The sequence below is a fragment of the Suncus etruscus genome, chromosome 11 (assembly GCF_024139225.1).
Source record: "Suncus etruscus isolate mSunEtr1 chromosome 11, mSunEtr1.pri.cur, whole genome shotgun sequence".
In the NCBI taxonomy this organism is placed as follows: domain Eukaryota; kingdom Metazoa; phylum Chordata; class Mammalia; order Eulipotyphla; family Soricidae; genus Suncus; species Suncus etruscus.
The window spans coordinates 86,779,788-86,792,786 of NC_064858.1; the positions used below are offsets into that span (position 1 = coordinate 86,779,788).

General features: G+C 55.3%; 1 protein-coding gene across 2 annotated transcripts; it reads left to right on the forward strand.

The window, feature by feature from the left end:
* Positions 1–6,079: 6,079 nt before the first annotated feature.
* MBD6 (methyl-CpG binding domain protein 6) lies at positions 6,080–12,954 on the forward strand. Of its 2 annotated transcripts, XM_049783068.1 has the most exons (12): positions 6,080–6,504; positions 6,615–6,813; positions 7,307–7,409; positions 7,544–7,703; positions 8,109–9,158; positions 9,281–9,942; positions 10,181–10,334; positions 10,696–10,865; positions 10,995–11,408; positions 11,512–11,564; positions 11,790–11,853; positions 11,991–12,954. In XM_049783068.1, exons 2-12 carry the CDS (start codon positions 6,701–6,703, stop codon positions 12,063–12,065), a joined length of 3,018 nt encoding a protein of 1,005 aa, XP_049639025.1. In that variant the 5' UTR covers positions 6,080–6,504; positions 6,615–6,700; the 3' UTR covers positions 12,066–12,954. The 2 variants fall into 2 exon arrangements, with proteins under 2 accessions (XP_049639025.1, XP_049639024.1); XM_049783067.1 differs by lacking the exons at positions 6,080–6,504; positions 6,615–6,813; positions 7,307–7,409; positions 7,544–7,703 and having other exon boundaries at positions 8,103–9,158; positions 11,497–11,564.
* The last annotated feature ends 45 nt before the right edge of the window (positions 12,955–12,999 follow it).

The window sequence follows — 12,999 nt, forward strand, 5'->3', positions numbered from 1 at the left end:
GTTCTCCCTTTATTACTGTGCTGTACATTGTGATAGTTAAGGGTTGGGGAGAACCTGACTTCCTTTAATTTTAGATGCTGATATTTGTAATCCTGATTTCATAATAGCAAAGTCCTGGCCGATTTAATTTTCTTTAAATTCAAGGCAGGCTTCAAACCTGTCAGGGTTAAGGACTGAACAACAGACAAGGGAACAAATTGGGTGCCATTTTTTTCTTCTTTTTTTGTTTTGGTTTTTGGTTTTTTGGGCCACACCCGTTTGATGCTCAGGGGTTACTCCTGGCTAAGCCTCAGAAATTGCCCCTGGCTTGGAGGGACCATATGGGACACCAGGGGATCGATCTTTCCTTGGCTAGCGCTTGCAATCTCTGGCCGCGGGTGCCATTTTCTTAATCCAACTACCACACCATTATCTTTCAAATGTACACTTCCGCTCTGGAACTCTCTAGGGACTTCCAACTGTACTGTTTACTTGCTGTTTCCTTTGGATGCCTATGAGGCATCTCAAACTTTATGCCCAAAGACAATCTACTACTTTTCTCTATGGTCATCCCCATCTAATTAAATGCCAACTTTAAATACATCAGCCAAAACTTTGGTATACCTTAACTTTTCTCTTCCCCAAAATTCAATAGGAACCACCAGTAAAACACGGTTTTAACAAAGTTTATCTTTACTTTTTTTTTTCTTTCTGATTTTTAAGCCACACCCAGCTGTGCTCAGGGTTCATTCTTAGCCTCACTCAAAAGTGTCAGGGATCAATTCTAGATCAGTTGTATACCCATTATACAATGTTTCCTGCCCTAGCAGAATTTTTTTTTGTTTTTTTTTGGGGGGGGCGTTAAGCTCAGGGATCTCTCCCATTGGTGATCAGAGGACCATATATGGTGCAGTGGAACAATCCTGAATCTGCAGCATGCAGGGCAAATACACTACTTGCTATAAAAATATATATTTTTGCTCCAGCCCCACAGCAACATTTCTTAATCTTCATCCAAAACCTAGACATTTGCCATTAATTCCATTATTTTCAACCTAGATCAATGTACTATCATCTCTTGGATTATCTGCAAAAGCCTGAACACTCTCCCAGATTCTGCTCTAGCCTATTCACAATTAATTCAAAGTCCTTTTATTATTGTTGGTGGGAGGGAGGGCAGGCTGCCAGGGCCTTTTCCATGTAGGGCATTTGCTCACTGACACTGAAGTTAGATTCGTAGTCCTCAGCCTTTTTGAAATTTGGGTACTGTTATTCCTCTCCAAAATCTTCTAGCGATTTTCAATTTCACACACATTAAAAGAACACTTCTCTTGCATGTTAGGTTCAATTCCTTGCATGGCCAAAAAATGAAGCTAAAAACCTTAAGATGATTTAAAAAGTTCTATATAATCAATCGACTCCATTCCTGCCATAAGTTCTCACCAATTCAAATTTCTATTTTCTAAAGATAAGTATGCGTACTTCGATCTCTAGACTGACTGCTCTTGTTGTTGTTCCCTTCTAGGAAACTTATTTTCTTCCACATGTTTGCAGTTTATTTCTTTCTCCTTTATTTCTTTTTATTAATTTTTGGGGAGGGTTGGGCCACACTCAATTATTTTCATGCTCAGGAGTGACCCCAGGCAGTGCTAGGGCACTGTAATATGGTGTTAAGAGATTTCAACTGGAATCAGTGGGATGCAAGACAAATACCTTAACCCTATGCTAGCTCTCCAGCCCAATTTTATTTTATTTTTTGGTGACACTGGAAATCACACATAAGGTCTCATGCATGTAATGCATGCATTGTAGACTGAGACAAATTCCCAACAGCCTTCTTTTAAGCGTCACCTATTGAGGGACTGGTACCCCCTTTAAACTCTCACATAGAGAGTATAGGAGGTTTAACTCCAAATCTTTAGCTCTTTCCATAGGCACTTAAGGTGTTTGTTTACGGTATGCCTTCTCCTGTTGAAATGCAAGTTCAGTGAGAGCTGAGGGAACTTTCTACCTCTTGTTCCTGCATTAATCTATTCTGGGCCTGATAGCACGGCACACAGTAGGTGTGCTTCTGCAGTATTTTGTCAGGCACGAATGAATAAATTCTCCCCAGCCATCTTCTTTTCAGAGGCAGGAAGGATAAAGCCCAGAAAGCAGACAGGCAGTTGATGCCCATCCCTCGGGACTGGATGCGCAATATCTCCCAGAGTGTTTCTCTGCAGGGCTGCCTGCCCTGGGGAGCCCTCCTCAACCCTTCCTTCTACTGTGTGGGACATGGCTTTCATCAGCAGTGGCGCCCCGGGCCAGAGGGCTGCAGAGCCAAACAGGGGGGCTGGCTGGCCTGATGCAACGGTTACACTGAGATTGGCTGCAAGACTGGACGGGGCAAGGAGGCAAGGCACAGGCCCAGTTCCCTGGGGAAGGTTGCAATACAAGGGGGTGGGGGGAGACCCCTACGCCTAAGAGATCCAGGATGCTCAGTGCAGGAGGCCTGGGGCTATCTATTTATTTGGAGGGGGAGCAAAAAAAAAAGAATCCCGTCTGGGTTGCTGATCCATCGGCACCCCTTGTCCCTAAGGCTTGCCCTAAGTCTCTGGGGCTGCGGTCCTCTGCTAGGGGGCAGGCATGCAAGTCCCGTGGCGTGTCCAGGAGCCCCGCCAATGACGTGGCTCTGCTGGCCCTGAGACCCGGCCGGGCTGGCAGGGGTCAGGGGGTGCGGCCTGAGCCGCGGGCCACCCAGGCTGCTGGGCTCGGGGGTGTGTCCCGCTGCTCCGCCTCCCACCGGACAGGCCTAAAAGGGGTCAGGGAGGCCAGAGAACTTCAGGGCAGCAGCAGGGGGTCGCCTGGCTCCGCAGCACCGAGCAGGGCCCTTGCATCAGCAAAAGAGCTTGCAAAAGCAGCTTTGCAAGCCCCTCCCCAGCACCCCAAAATCAAGGATTCTTCCCAACCCTCACTAACGTCACATCCTAAACTAGGAAAGGCCCAATTCCGAGAAACCGGTGCTGGGGACAAGCAGAGGGTAAAATAAATAAGTAAATAAATAAAATAAAATAAATAGGCGGGAAGGAAGGAAGCCAATACTCGCCTCTCTCCTTCGGCTCCAGCTCTGATTTGGGCTCTGCGTCTGCCACCCGCTCATCTTCAACATCCTCTACTCTCTTGCCTTAGACTCAAGCCTCTGACCTCGGGCCGCGCCGCGCCGCGCTCTTTTATAGCCCTCCGGTCCCGCCTCCTAGGAGGCGGGTCCATAATTTTCACCAATAAGAAAGCGGCACGCCGGAGTTGGCCCCGCCCCGCCCGCACATCCGCCACTCAGGAGCTCCCCGGGGTCCCGCCCCTTCGCTCCCTCCCGCTAGGGGGTCGAGGGCGCTTCGGACCCGGAAGTGACTTTGGGTCACGAGGCTTCGCGGAGGCGGTGGGTGAGTCATGCGCGCGCGCGGAGGGGAGAGGGAGAGAACTGGAGCGGGGGAGGGGAGCCGAGGGGGGCGGGGATGATGCAATGTTTGGCAACCGGTGTCCGCGCGCGCACGCGCAGGGGAATCTGCGAGGGTGGTGGGAGGCGCGGGCGGGGGAGGAGGGAGAGGGCTAGGGGAGAGGGCGGGGCGGGCGCGGCGCCTGCTCTGCGCTCCCAACGGCCTCAACGGCCCAAGGGCTGCCCCAGGAAACCTTCCTTGGAGCTTATCTCCTTCTGGAGTTTTTTTTGTTTTGTTTTGCTTTAGACCCCCATCTTATCTCCTATCCTGCGGCACTTGCATTTCCCTAGCCGCCTTCTAACTCATAGAAACAGGAGCTTAGAGACCTCCCTCCTGAAAGTTGGGCTGCCAAGCATCCTGTCTCCTTGCAGGGGTCTCTTCTATCTCTTTGGTTCCCCCCCCCCCAAAGGGGCAGAAGGAATCATTTTAGTTGTCATTTCAGCGCCTCTAAATGCAAACTCGACTTTGCACAGTTTCTGATGAGCCGTACCAAGTTAGAATTCTTGTTCTTGGGCCTTCTCCTCAAGAGTCTTTCCTAGGAGCCCCTGTGGTGCTTAGATGACCTTCACCAAAGACTTTTCACTCTCTCTTGACTCCCTGCTGTGATGGGAGCTTGCTCAGGTCCAAGGCCTCTTCGTGTTTGGACAACAGAACTTTTTGTTGCTCCCACACTGTATGCACTTGGGGACAACAGTGCAGTTTGAGTTCAGGACCCCCCCCTTTTTTTTTTCAATTTTACCCTCAACTATTCTCACTTGCTTAGAAAACCTAGGCTAAAGTGTTCGAACTTGTGCTTTATCTGTAAATAAAAGATGGATCGGTTGAAAAAAAAAAAGAGCCTATGAAACTTCAGAGGCAGCCAGAAAAGTGCAAAAAGCACCATGCCAAGCCTTTAATTTTTTTGTCCCTTGCGCCATTTAGTAGAAGAGCAGGCCCTGTGCAGGCAGCAAGCAAGCCTGTTACCTATCCTGTCAAAAAAAAAAAAAAAAAACACTCAAGGGGGCAAAAGAGCCAGAGTTTGGTGGAAGGAGATGGAAAGAAATGGCCACGAGGTGGGTTTTGAAGGCTCCCATGGCAGATCAAGGCGGCGACAGATCCTTCGCTAGGCCTCTATAGGCCGCACCGATCCAGACCTCGGCGTCTTTCCCCCGTCCCAGGTTGTCAGTGACAGGCGAGGGTCACGTGACTCGCCAGGCTGAAGGTCTTGTTGTGACAAGTTGACCTGGGGAGGCGGGTCAAGTCCCAGGCGGGGCAGGGCAGGGCAAGTCGCCACTTTCATCTTTTTTTGGGGAGGGGGGGCATTCCTGGCTTCCCTTTTGGGGGTGGGGAAAGGCTGGGATTGGCCAGCGGGGCTGGGGCGCCCCTGAGAGCAGAGCCGAGCAGAGCAGCACCTCCAGCTCCTTCCTTCCTCCGCGGAGGGCGGAGGGCGAGTGGAGGGCGGGCCGGCCCGCGTGGGGTGTTTGTTCCTCAGGGGATTCAGAGGGCGGGGGAGGGGCAGGCGCGCTCCCGCATGCGCACCGCGGCGCCTCCAGTTGGCTCGGCCCGGGCGCGGCCACGCCCATCTTCTCCCGTCCGGGCAGCGGCGGCGGCGGTGGTAGCGGCGGCGGCGGCGGCGGCGGCGGCGGCAGCTTGCGCGGTGCCTTCTGGGAACGGAATCCCCAGGGCTGCCCCTGGCCTCTATGGCGCATGCGCGGGAGGCCGCTCGGTGATCCGCGGCGGCAGCGGCGGCGGCGTCGGCGGCGACGGCGGCGCTGCTGCTTCCTGCTAAGCAGACCGGCCGGGGCCGTCCGGGAGGCTCGCGCTCCACCGACCCTCCTCCTCCTCCCACCGCCACAACTCCCTCCCACTCCTCCCCTCACCCCCCCCCCCCCCCGAGGCCGCGACTGCGCAGGGCGGGCGGGGCCGGCCGAGCCATGGGCCGCGGTGAGTGTGCAGGGCCCGGCCCCCCCGCCCCTCCCATCCCCTCCCCTCCCCCCCGCGGGTAGGCCCCTCTACCCCGCCGAGTCCTCCCAGCTCACCTGCCCCCGCCGTCTCGCTCGCTCCCTCCCTCCCCCCTTGCGCCCTGCTCCCTCCGCCGCCCTCCCACGGGCCTGCCTGACTTTTGCCTTCCTCGCCCACCCCCTCCCCAAGTTCCTTCCTACTTGGGGCTCCCTTCCCCTCCTCTTCCTCCTCCCTGATCCCAGGGCAGACGGGCCAGCAGGCTCGGTGGTTTGGGGTGACGGTGACAGGGCGCCTGGTTAGGACAGGGGAAAGTTTAGGAGCCGCCCCTACTCGAGGACTGGAGTGGGAACCATGGTAAGGTTAGGGACGGTGCTTGCAACAGCGCCTTTAGGAAGCAAGCTCCTGGGCTCCAAGGAGCTGAACCCCCTTTGCTTGGGGTTGCAAGCTGGAGGGGTGCTAAGGGGTGAGTGGATCCCCCTTCCTGGCAGAAGCCCCTGGAAAAGGAGACAGATCTCCCCAAAGAGACCCAGATGGACTAGATGGTGATTGTCTCCTGGAACAGGCACCAGGAGTTGTGGGGGGAAGGTTTTGCTTGCTGGTCAACATTTGGGCATTTGGGCAGTTTGCCTGATGACCTATGGGCCAATCTGTATATATATTTTTTAATATGATCTTTCTTGGAGGCGGGAGTAGCAGGGGGAACCTGACGCTCTCTGGAACTTCCTAGTGGCCTGGCTTTTTATGAATATTTGCTTGTATTCCTAGATGAAATATAGCTCCGGTGGGACAAAGGGGCCTTGCCTGTTTGGGGGCTGGGGGTGGTGGGGTTGTGGCTCCCGTGGTCCCTAGGCTTCTTGAAGGCTCTCTCACCCTTGGGGGCCCCCTGAGACTGATGGTGGCAAGGACAAGGACGCTTGTGGAGTCAGCTGGCAGATAGCTGAGGTCGGAGAGACACTTGACCAACCTGGCAACATGGGTCCGGGCCGTGGTATGTATTCTCCTGAGTAGGGGACCGATTGCTGACAGTCCCATCTCTGTATGTTGCAGGTGTGGGCTAAGCTGGCGGCCTGGGCTTTAGACTGGACCCCACAATGTTTGCAGAGATGTTCAGGTAGCTGCGGTGGGATGGCAGAGGTTGCCCCTCACTCTCTATCCAGTCTCTCAGGAGGGCCTCTTCCCCCTTGTCCCTGAACCTTCTGGGTCTCCCCGTAACCCCTTCAGGTGCTCCCGTAACCAGAGCAGTGCTGTCTTCCTAGTGCCCACGTGGATGTCTGTGTTATCAGGCACGTGGGAGCTTATTACACACAATGAATGGGGGCAATGAGAGCAGCGGAGCAGACAGAGCTGGGGGCCCTGTGGCCACATCTGTCCCCATCGGCTGGCAGCGCTGTGTTCGAGAGGGTGCTGTGCTCTATATCAGGTAAGTTCTGCAGCCACTGGTTCTGCCCCCAGGTCCTTCAGTTGCCAAACTTCTCTTACCCACTCCATACACATTATTTTAACTCTGCCATAACTTAGTCTTCCTTCCTCCTTGGCCTTTTTGTTTTGTTTGTTTGTTTTTGGGTGGGGGGGGATTGCTTTTAGGCCACACCTTGCAGTACTCAGAGCTGATCCCTGGCTCTATACTTAGGAATCAATCCTGGCTTGGCTTAAGGGACCATATAGGGTGCTGGGGATCGAACCCAGATTGACCATGTGCAAGGCAAGTGCCCTACTCGCTGTACTATCGCTTCAGCCCCCCTTTTGCTTTTCGTCTCTTTGGCTTTTTGAGTCGGTTCTCTCAATCTCTTTCACATCTCTGAGATGCTGCTCTTTCTAAGGAAAGACCTTTGTCTGAGGAGCTGTCAGTCCTTTAGTAGTAGCTTCTGATTCCATGACATCTCACCCCAGATTCTGACCCTGTTTCCTTCTAGCCCAAGTGGCACAGAGCTGTCTTCCTTGGAGCAAACCCGGAGCTACCTCCTCAGCGATGGGACCTGCAAGTGCGGTCTGGAGTGTCCACTCAATGTCCCCAAGGTCAGTGCTGTGATGTGGTGTGCCAGAGAAGGCAGAGATAAGTCAAGAGACTTGATGTTGATGACCGAATGGGGTCGCCCTTCTCCCAGATCCCACCTACTTAGGGTCCCTGTCCGTGTCCTCTTAACTTGCAGGTTTTCAACTTTGACCCTTTGGCCCCGGTGACCCCGGGTGGGGCTGGGGTGGGGCCAGCATCGGAGGAGGACATGACCAAGCTGTGCAACCACCGGCGGAAAGCCGTTGCTATGGCAACTCTGTACCGCAGCATGGAGACCACCTGCTCACATTCTCCTGGTGAGTCTCTCCTTTACTGAAGGCTGGAGGAAAATCAAGGGTCGAAGATAGGGTTGGTGGGAGGTGGAGTAAGAGAGCAAAAAGGGAGCTGCTTGGGCCGGAGAGATAGCATGGAGGTAGGGCGTTTGCCTTTCATGCAGAAGGTCGGTGGTTCCAGTCCCGACATCCCATGTGGTCCCCTGAGCGTGCCAGGAGCGATTTCTGAGTGTAGAGCCAGGAGTGGTCCCTGAGAGCTGCCGGGTGTGACCCCCCCCAAAAAAAAAAAAAAAAAAAAAAAGAAAGGGAGCTGCTTGGTGAGAGAAAGGCTTAGGGAGATTGGGAGTTTATGGGCAATGGGGTGGAAGGGATAGGAAAAAAATGCTTAGAAAGGAAGCCATAGGCTGATGCTCATTTCTTTTATTGCAGGAGAGGGAGCAAGCCCCCAAATGTTCCACACTGTGTCCCCAGGCCCGCCCTCTGCCCGCCCTTCCTGTCGAGTCCCTCCTACAACTCCACTTAATGGGGGTTCTGGCTCCCTTCCCTCAGAAGCTCCCTCAGTTCCACAGCCATACCCCTCTCTAACAGGCCCTGGGCTCTTCCCACCGCCAAGACTTCCTGACCCAGTCCCCTCCGGAGGCAGCAGCCCCCGTTTCCTTCTGCGGGGAAATGCCCCCTCTCCAGCTCCGCCTCCTCCACCTGCTATCAGTCTCAATGCCCCCTCCTACAACTGGGGGGCTGCTCTCCCATCCTGTCTGGTGCCCCCTGACCTGGGCTCTCCTCCAGCCCCCCATGCTTCCTCTTCACCCCCTTCAGACTCTCCTCTCTTCCACTGTAGTGATGCCTTAACACCCCCTCCCGTCCCCCCAAGCAATAATCTCCCTGGTCCGCCTGGTACCCCTGGTCCTGCCACTCAGCCACCAGTGTCTTCAGCCACTATGCACCTGCCCCTGGTTCTGGGACCTCTCGGAGGGGCTCCCACCTTGGAGGGGCCAGGGGCATCCCCCTTCCTTGCTAGCAGCCTCCTCTCTGCAGCGGCCAAGGCACAACATCCCCCTCTTCCCCCTCCCAGCACTTTACAGGGCCGAAGGCCCCGTGCCCAGGTGCCCTCAACTTCCTACGCTTCAACACCCCGTCCTTCTCAGCCCCGGCGTCCCCGCCGACCCCCAACTGTATTGCGGCTACTAGAAGGCGGGAGCCCTCAAACCCCTAGAAGGAGCCGTCCCAGGGCCCCTGCCCCTGCTCCCCAGCCCTTTGCTCTCCCCGAACCATCCCAACCAATTCTCCCTTCTGTGTTGTCCCTGCTGGGACTTCCCACCCCTGGCCCTTCCCACTCTGACGGAAGCTTTAACCTTTTGGGGTCCGATGCACACCTTCCTCCTCCCCCAGCCCTCTCCTCAGGGAGCCCCCCCCAGCCCAGGCACCCCATCCAGCCCTCCCTGCCTGGGACCACCAGTGGCAGCCTCAGCAGTGTGCCAGGTGAGTGAACCCCCTTCACGGAAAGGCAGCCCAGGCCTAGCTTCCTGGTAGTTTCCTGGGTTGGGACAGGGAGGTTGGGCTCTCTGGATGCTGGAGGATTGAGTCTCGCTTTTCTTTTGCAGGTCCTCCTGCCCCACCAGCTGCCTCCAAAGCCCCCTTAGTTCCCAGCCCTGTGCTTCAAAGCCCATCGGAAGGGCTAGGGATGGGGACAGGCCCAGCCTGCCCTCTCCCTCCCTTGGGTGGAGGAGAGGCTTTCCCTTTCCCCAGCCCTGAGCAGGGCCTGGCGCTGAGTGGAGCTGGCTTCCCTGGGATGCTTGGGGCCTTGCCTCTCCCTCTGAGTCTAGGGCAGCCCCCACCTTCTCCATTGCTCAGTCACAGTTTATTTGGCATGCTGGCTGGCGGAGGGGGACAGCCTCCCCCTGAGCCCCTGCTTCCACCACCTGGGGGACCTGGCCCTCCCATTGCTCCAGGCGAGCCTGAAGGACCTTCACTTTTGGTGGCCTCCTTGCTTCCACCTCCCTCCTCTGACCTCCTTCCGCCTCCTTCTGCACCTCCTAGCAACCTCCTGGCCTCTTTCCTACCCCTCTTGGCACTGGGCCCCACAGCTGGAGATGGGGAGGGATCTGCAGAGGGAGCTGGGGGTCCAAGTGGGGAGACATTTTCAGGTTTGGGAGACCTACACCCCCTGCTATTTCCCCCCATCTCAGCCCCCCCTACCCTCATAGCTTTAAATTCTGCGCTGCTGGCTGCCAGCCTGGACCCCCCTTCGGGGACACCCCCCCAGGTGAGGATATGGGTGAGCGGGTGGGAGAGAACAAGAAAAAGAATGAAGAGACGGGAGCTGGGAATCCAGGGCTTTCCTTTCCATGCTTGGTCTCATCCTCAGGACTTTGGGGGTGGGCATCCTTCTTGGGTGTGAGTGTGATGGCTGCAAGAAGAGTCCAACTTATCAAGCATGGCCTACTGCATGTGAGGCTTCACTATTTCATTGATTACTCATGGCAACCATTCTTTCTCTGCAGTCCTGTGTCCTGAGTGCCCCCCAACCTGGACCACCTACCTCCAGTGTCACCACGGCAACTACTGACCCGGGGGCCTCCTCTCTGGGCAAGGCCCCCTCCAACTCAGGGAGACCCCCCCAACTCCTTAGCCCTCTGCTGAGTGCCAGCCTGTTGGGTGAGTTTTCAGAGAGGAAGATGGGTATGAAAGAGAAGGATGGAAATAAAAATGACTAGAGACTGGGGGTCAGAGAGATAGCATGGAGATAGCATCGAATCCTGGCATCCCATATGGTCCCCCAAGCCTGCCAGGAGTGATTTTCTGAGCGTAGAGCCAGGAGTAGCCCCTGAGCGCTGCTGGGTGTGACCTTCCCCCCCCCCCCCAAAAAAAAAAAAAAACAACAAAAAACAAGTGATTACTAGAGGCTGAATTCTGGGAGAAAGTCTTTGGCCCCTGGACAAATCTGAAAGAAAATGGGGCTTACTCAACCTATTGAGTTTGCTCAGGGAAGACCCCTGACACTGTCGTTCTTCAACAGGTGACCTGTCTTCGCTGACCAGCAGCCCTGGATCCCTCCCTGGCCTGTTGCAGCCTCCTGGCCCCCTTCTCTCTGGCCAGTTGGGGCTGCAGCTCCTCCCTGGGGGGGGAGCTCCTCCACCCCTCTCAGAGGGTTCTAATCCCTTAGCCTGCCTGCTACAGAGTCTCCAGGTGAGGGTGTGCAGGGAAAGGCATTTTTCCCCCCCACAAGTGGAACTTTAGTTGTTTGGAGTTATAGGAGCAGAAGGACTGTATCTGAAACATGTTTTGTTTTCTTTTGTTTTGTTTCCTTTGCTGCAGATTCCTCCAGAGCAGCCAGAGGCACCCTGTCTGGCCCCTGAGAGCCCCGCCTCAGCCCTTGAACCGGAGCCTGCCAGGCCTCCCCTCAGTGCCTTAGCCCCACCCCACGGTTCTCCTGACCCCCCAGTCCCTGAGCTGCTCACTGGGAGGGGGTCAGGGAAACGGGGCCGGAGGGGAGGAGGGGGACTTAGGGGCATTAATGGTGAGGCCAGACCAGGCCGGGGTCGAAAGCCCGGTAGCCGGCGGGAGCCTGGCCGACTAGCCCTCAAGTGGGGAACACGTGGTGGCTTCAATGGGCAAATGGAAAGATCCCCAAGAAGGAGCCATCATTGGCAGCATAATGGGGAGCTGGCGGAAGAGGGTGCTGAGCCCAAGGATCCATCCCCTCCTGGGCCCCATTCTGAGGACCTTAAGGTAAGTCAGGGAGAGGGAGAAAGGCGATGATGGACTCTGAGGAAAGGCTTGGGCCACGGCAACTTTTCTTAACTTCTTATACACACAGTCAATCTTTTCCCAGGTACCCCCCGGGGTAGTTAGAAAGTCTCGTCGTGGCCGGAGGAGAAAATACAAGTGAGTGTTGAGTCCATCATAGTCCTGGCCTTTGCCCTTTTCCATGTGTCCATTGGTGGGCTGATAGAAATGTCTAGAGTGGCATGGCTTTCAAAAAGATGAGTATTTCTGTGAACAGGAATAAGGTTGCTCTTCTACTCCTGTCCAAATGTAGAAAGTTTTCCACTCAAAGTGAAGTTTGCCTGGTGCTTAGGTGGTTCCTGATCACGTGTATCCTCATTGCAGCCCTACCCGGAACAGCAATAGCTCCCGCCAGGATGTTACGTTGGACCCCAGCCCCACAACCCGAGTAAGTGGGGGGGTTGACCGATGGGGATGCTTAAGAAGTGAGGCAGGAAGGAAAAGGGTTGGAGGGAGTGGGGAGAAACGAAAGCTCTCCTGCCACCTAGCTGTTTAGTGATCCTTCCAACTTCCCCTTGTATACAGGCGGCTGTCCCTTTGCCTCCCCGGGCCCGCCCTGGCCGTCCTGCCAAAAACAAGAGGAGGAAACTGGCCCCGTAACAGCCATACCTGGAGCTGGACCTGACCCTGACTGGGGAGAGCTGAGTGCTGAGCCTTGGGAGCCCCTGCCAGCCACCTGCACCTGTGGACAGTGGGTGGGGCACTACTCCCCACTCGGAGCACAAATGCAAACCCTTCCCCTACAATCCCATCCTGAGCCATTGCAGGGGGTAGGGAAGCTCACCCCTTCCCCCCAAAGCCATGTCACTGAAAAGGCCTGGGGGGGTGGTATATGGCCCTCTCCCCACCAGGCTAAGGGGAACACCCCCTTCCCCAGGTCTTTTATTTGTTTAAGTTATTTTTGCACAAATGACTTTTATATTTAATTCGACTTCATTGCCTCCCTTCTTGAAGCCAGCAGGCTCAGTTTACAAACCTGTGAGCTACTGTTGGCTGCTACCCTCCTTCCCAGTGAAAGGTACAAAGCAATAAGCATCTTGCATCCTCCCCTCGCCCCTCCAACACCCCTCTGCCTCTGGCTCAGGTTGCTCAAAGCACAGATCCCCTTCTATCCCGTCCCCAGGTTTGAAACACATAGCCTCATTTCAAGGTATAGCCAGTTTCCCTCTACTTGCCTTTGGGATCTAAAAAGGGGGCAAGGGGGCAAAGAAAGCCCTCCGGGCCTCTCTTCCCAGACACACTACACTGCCCCTTCTCCCCCGCATCGAAATGCTCAGAGACGTTGTGATGATGCGACTGAGGATTATGCAACGTGGTCCAACCGGAGCGGCCAGCACGACCAGCTGTCCAGGGGCTGCCTCCTGCCTTTTCTTTTGTACAGACAAGACCCTTGGGAGTTTTAATTCTGTTTTGTACTTGCCCTGTGGGGCCTCCACTGCTTTTCTATGGGAGACACTCTTAATTTAACAGATGAGAATATTTTGAAACTGGCTCTGACTCTGTACTCATTTTTTCCCTAGTTAGAACTAAGTCC

Coding starts and splice junctions, on each gene's coding strand:
- MBD6 (XM_049783068.1), top strand. CDS start 6,701: ATGAATGGGGGCAATGAGAGCAGCGGAGCAGACAGAGCTGGGGGCCCT. Junction 10,866..10,994: donor GCCTGCTACAGAGTCTCCAG/GTGAGGGTGTGC, acceptor CCTTTGCTGCAG/ATTCCTCCAGAGCAGCCAGA. Junction 11,565..11,789: donor GGCCGGAGGAGAAAATACAA/GTGAGTGTTGAG, acceptor TCCTCATTGCAG/CCCTACCCGGAACAGCAATA.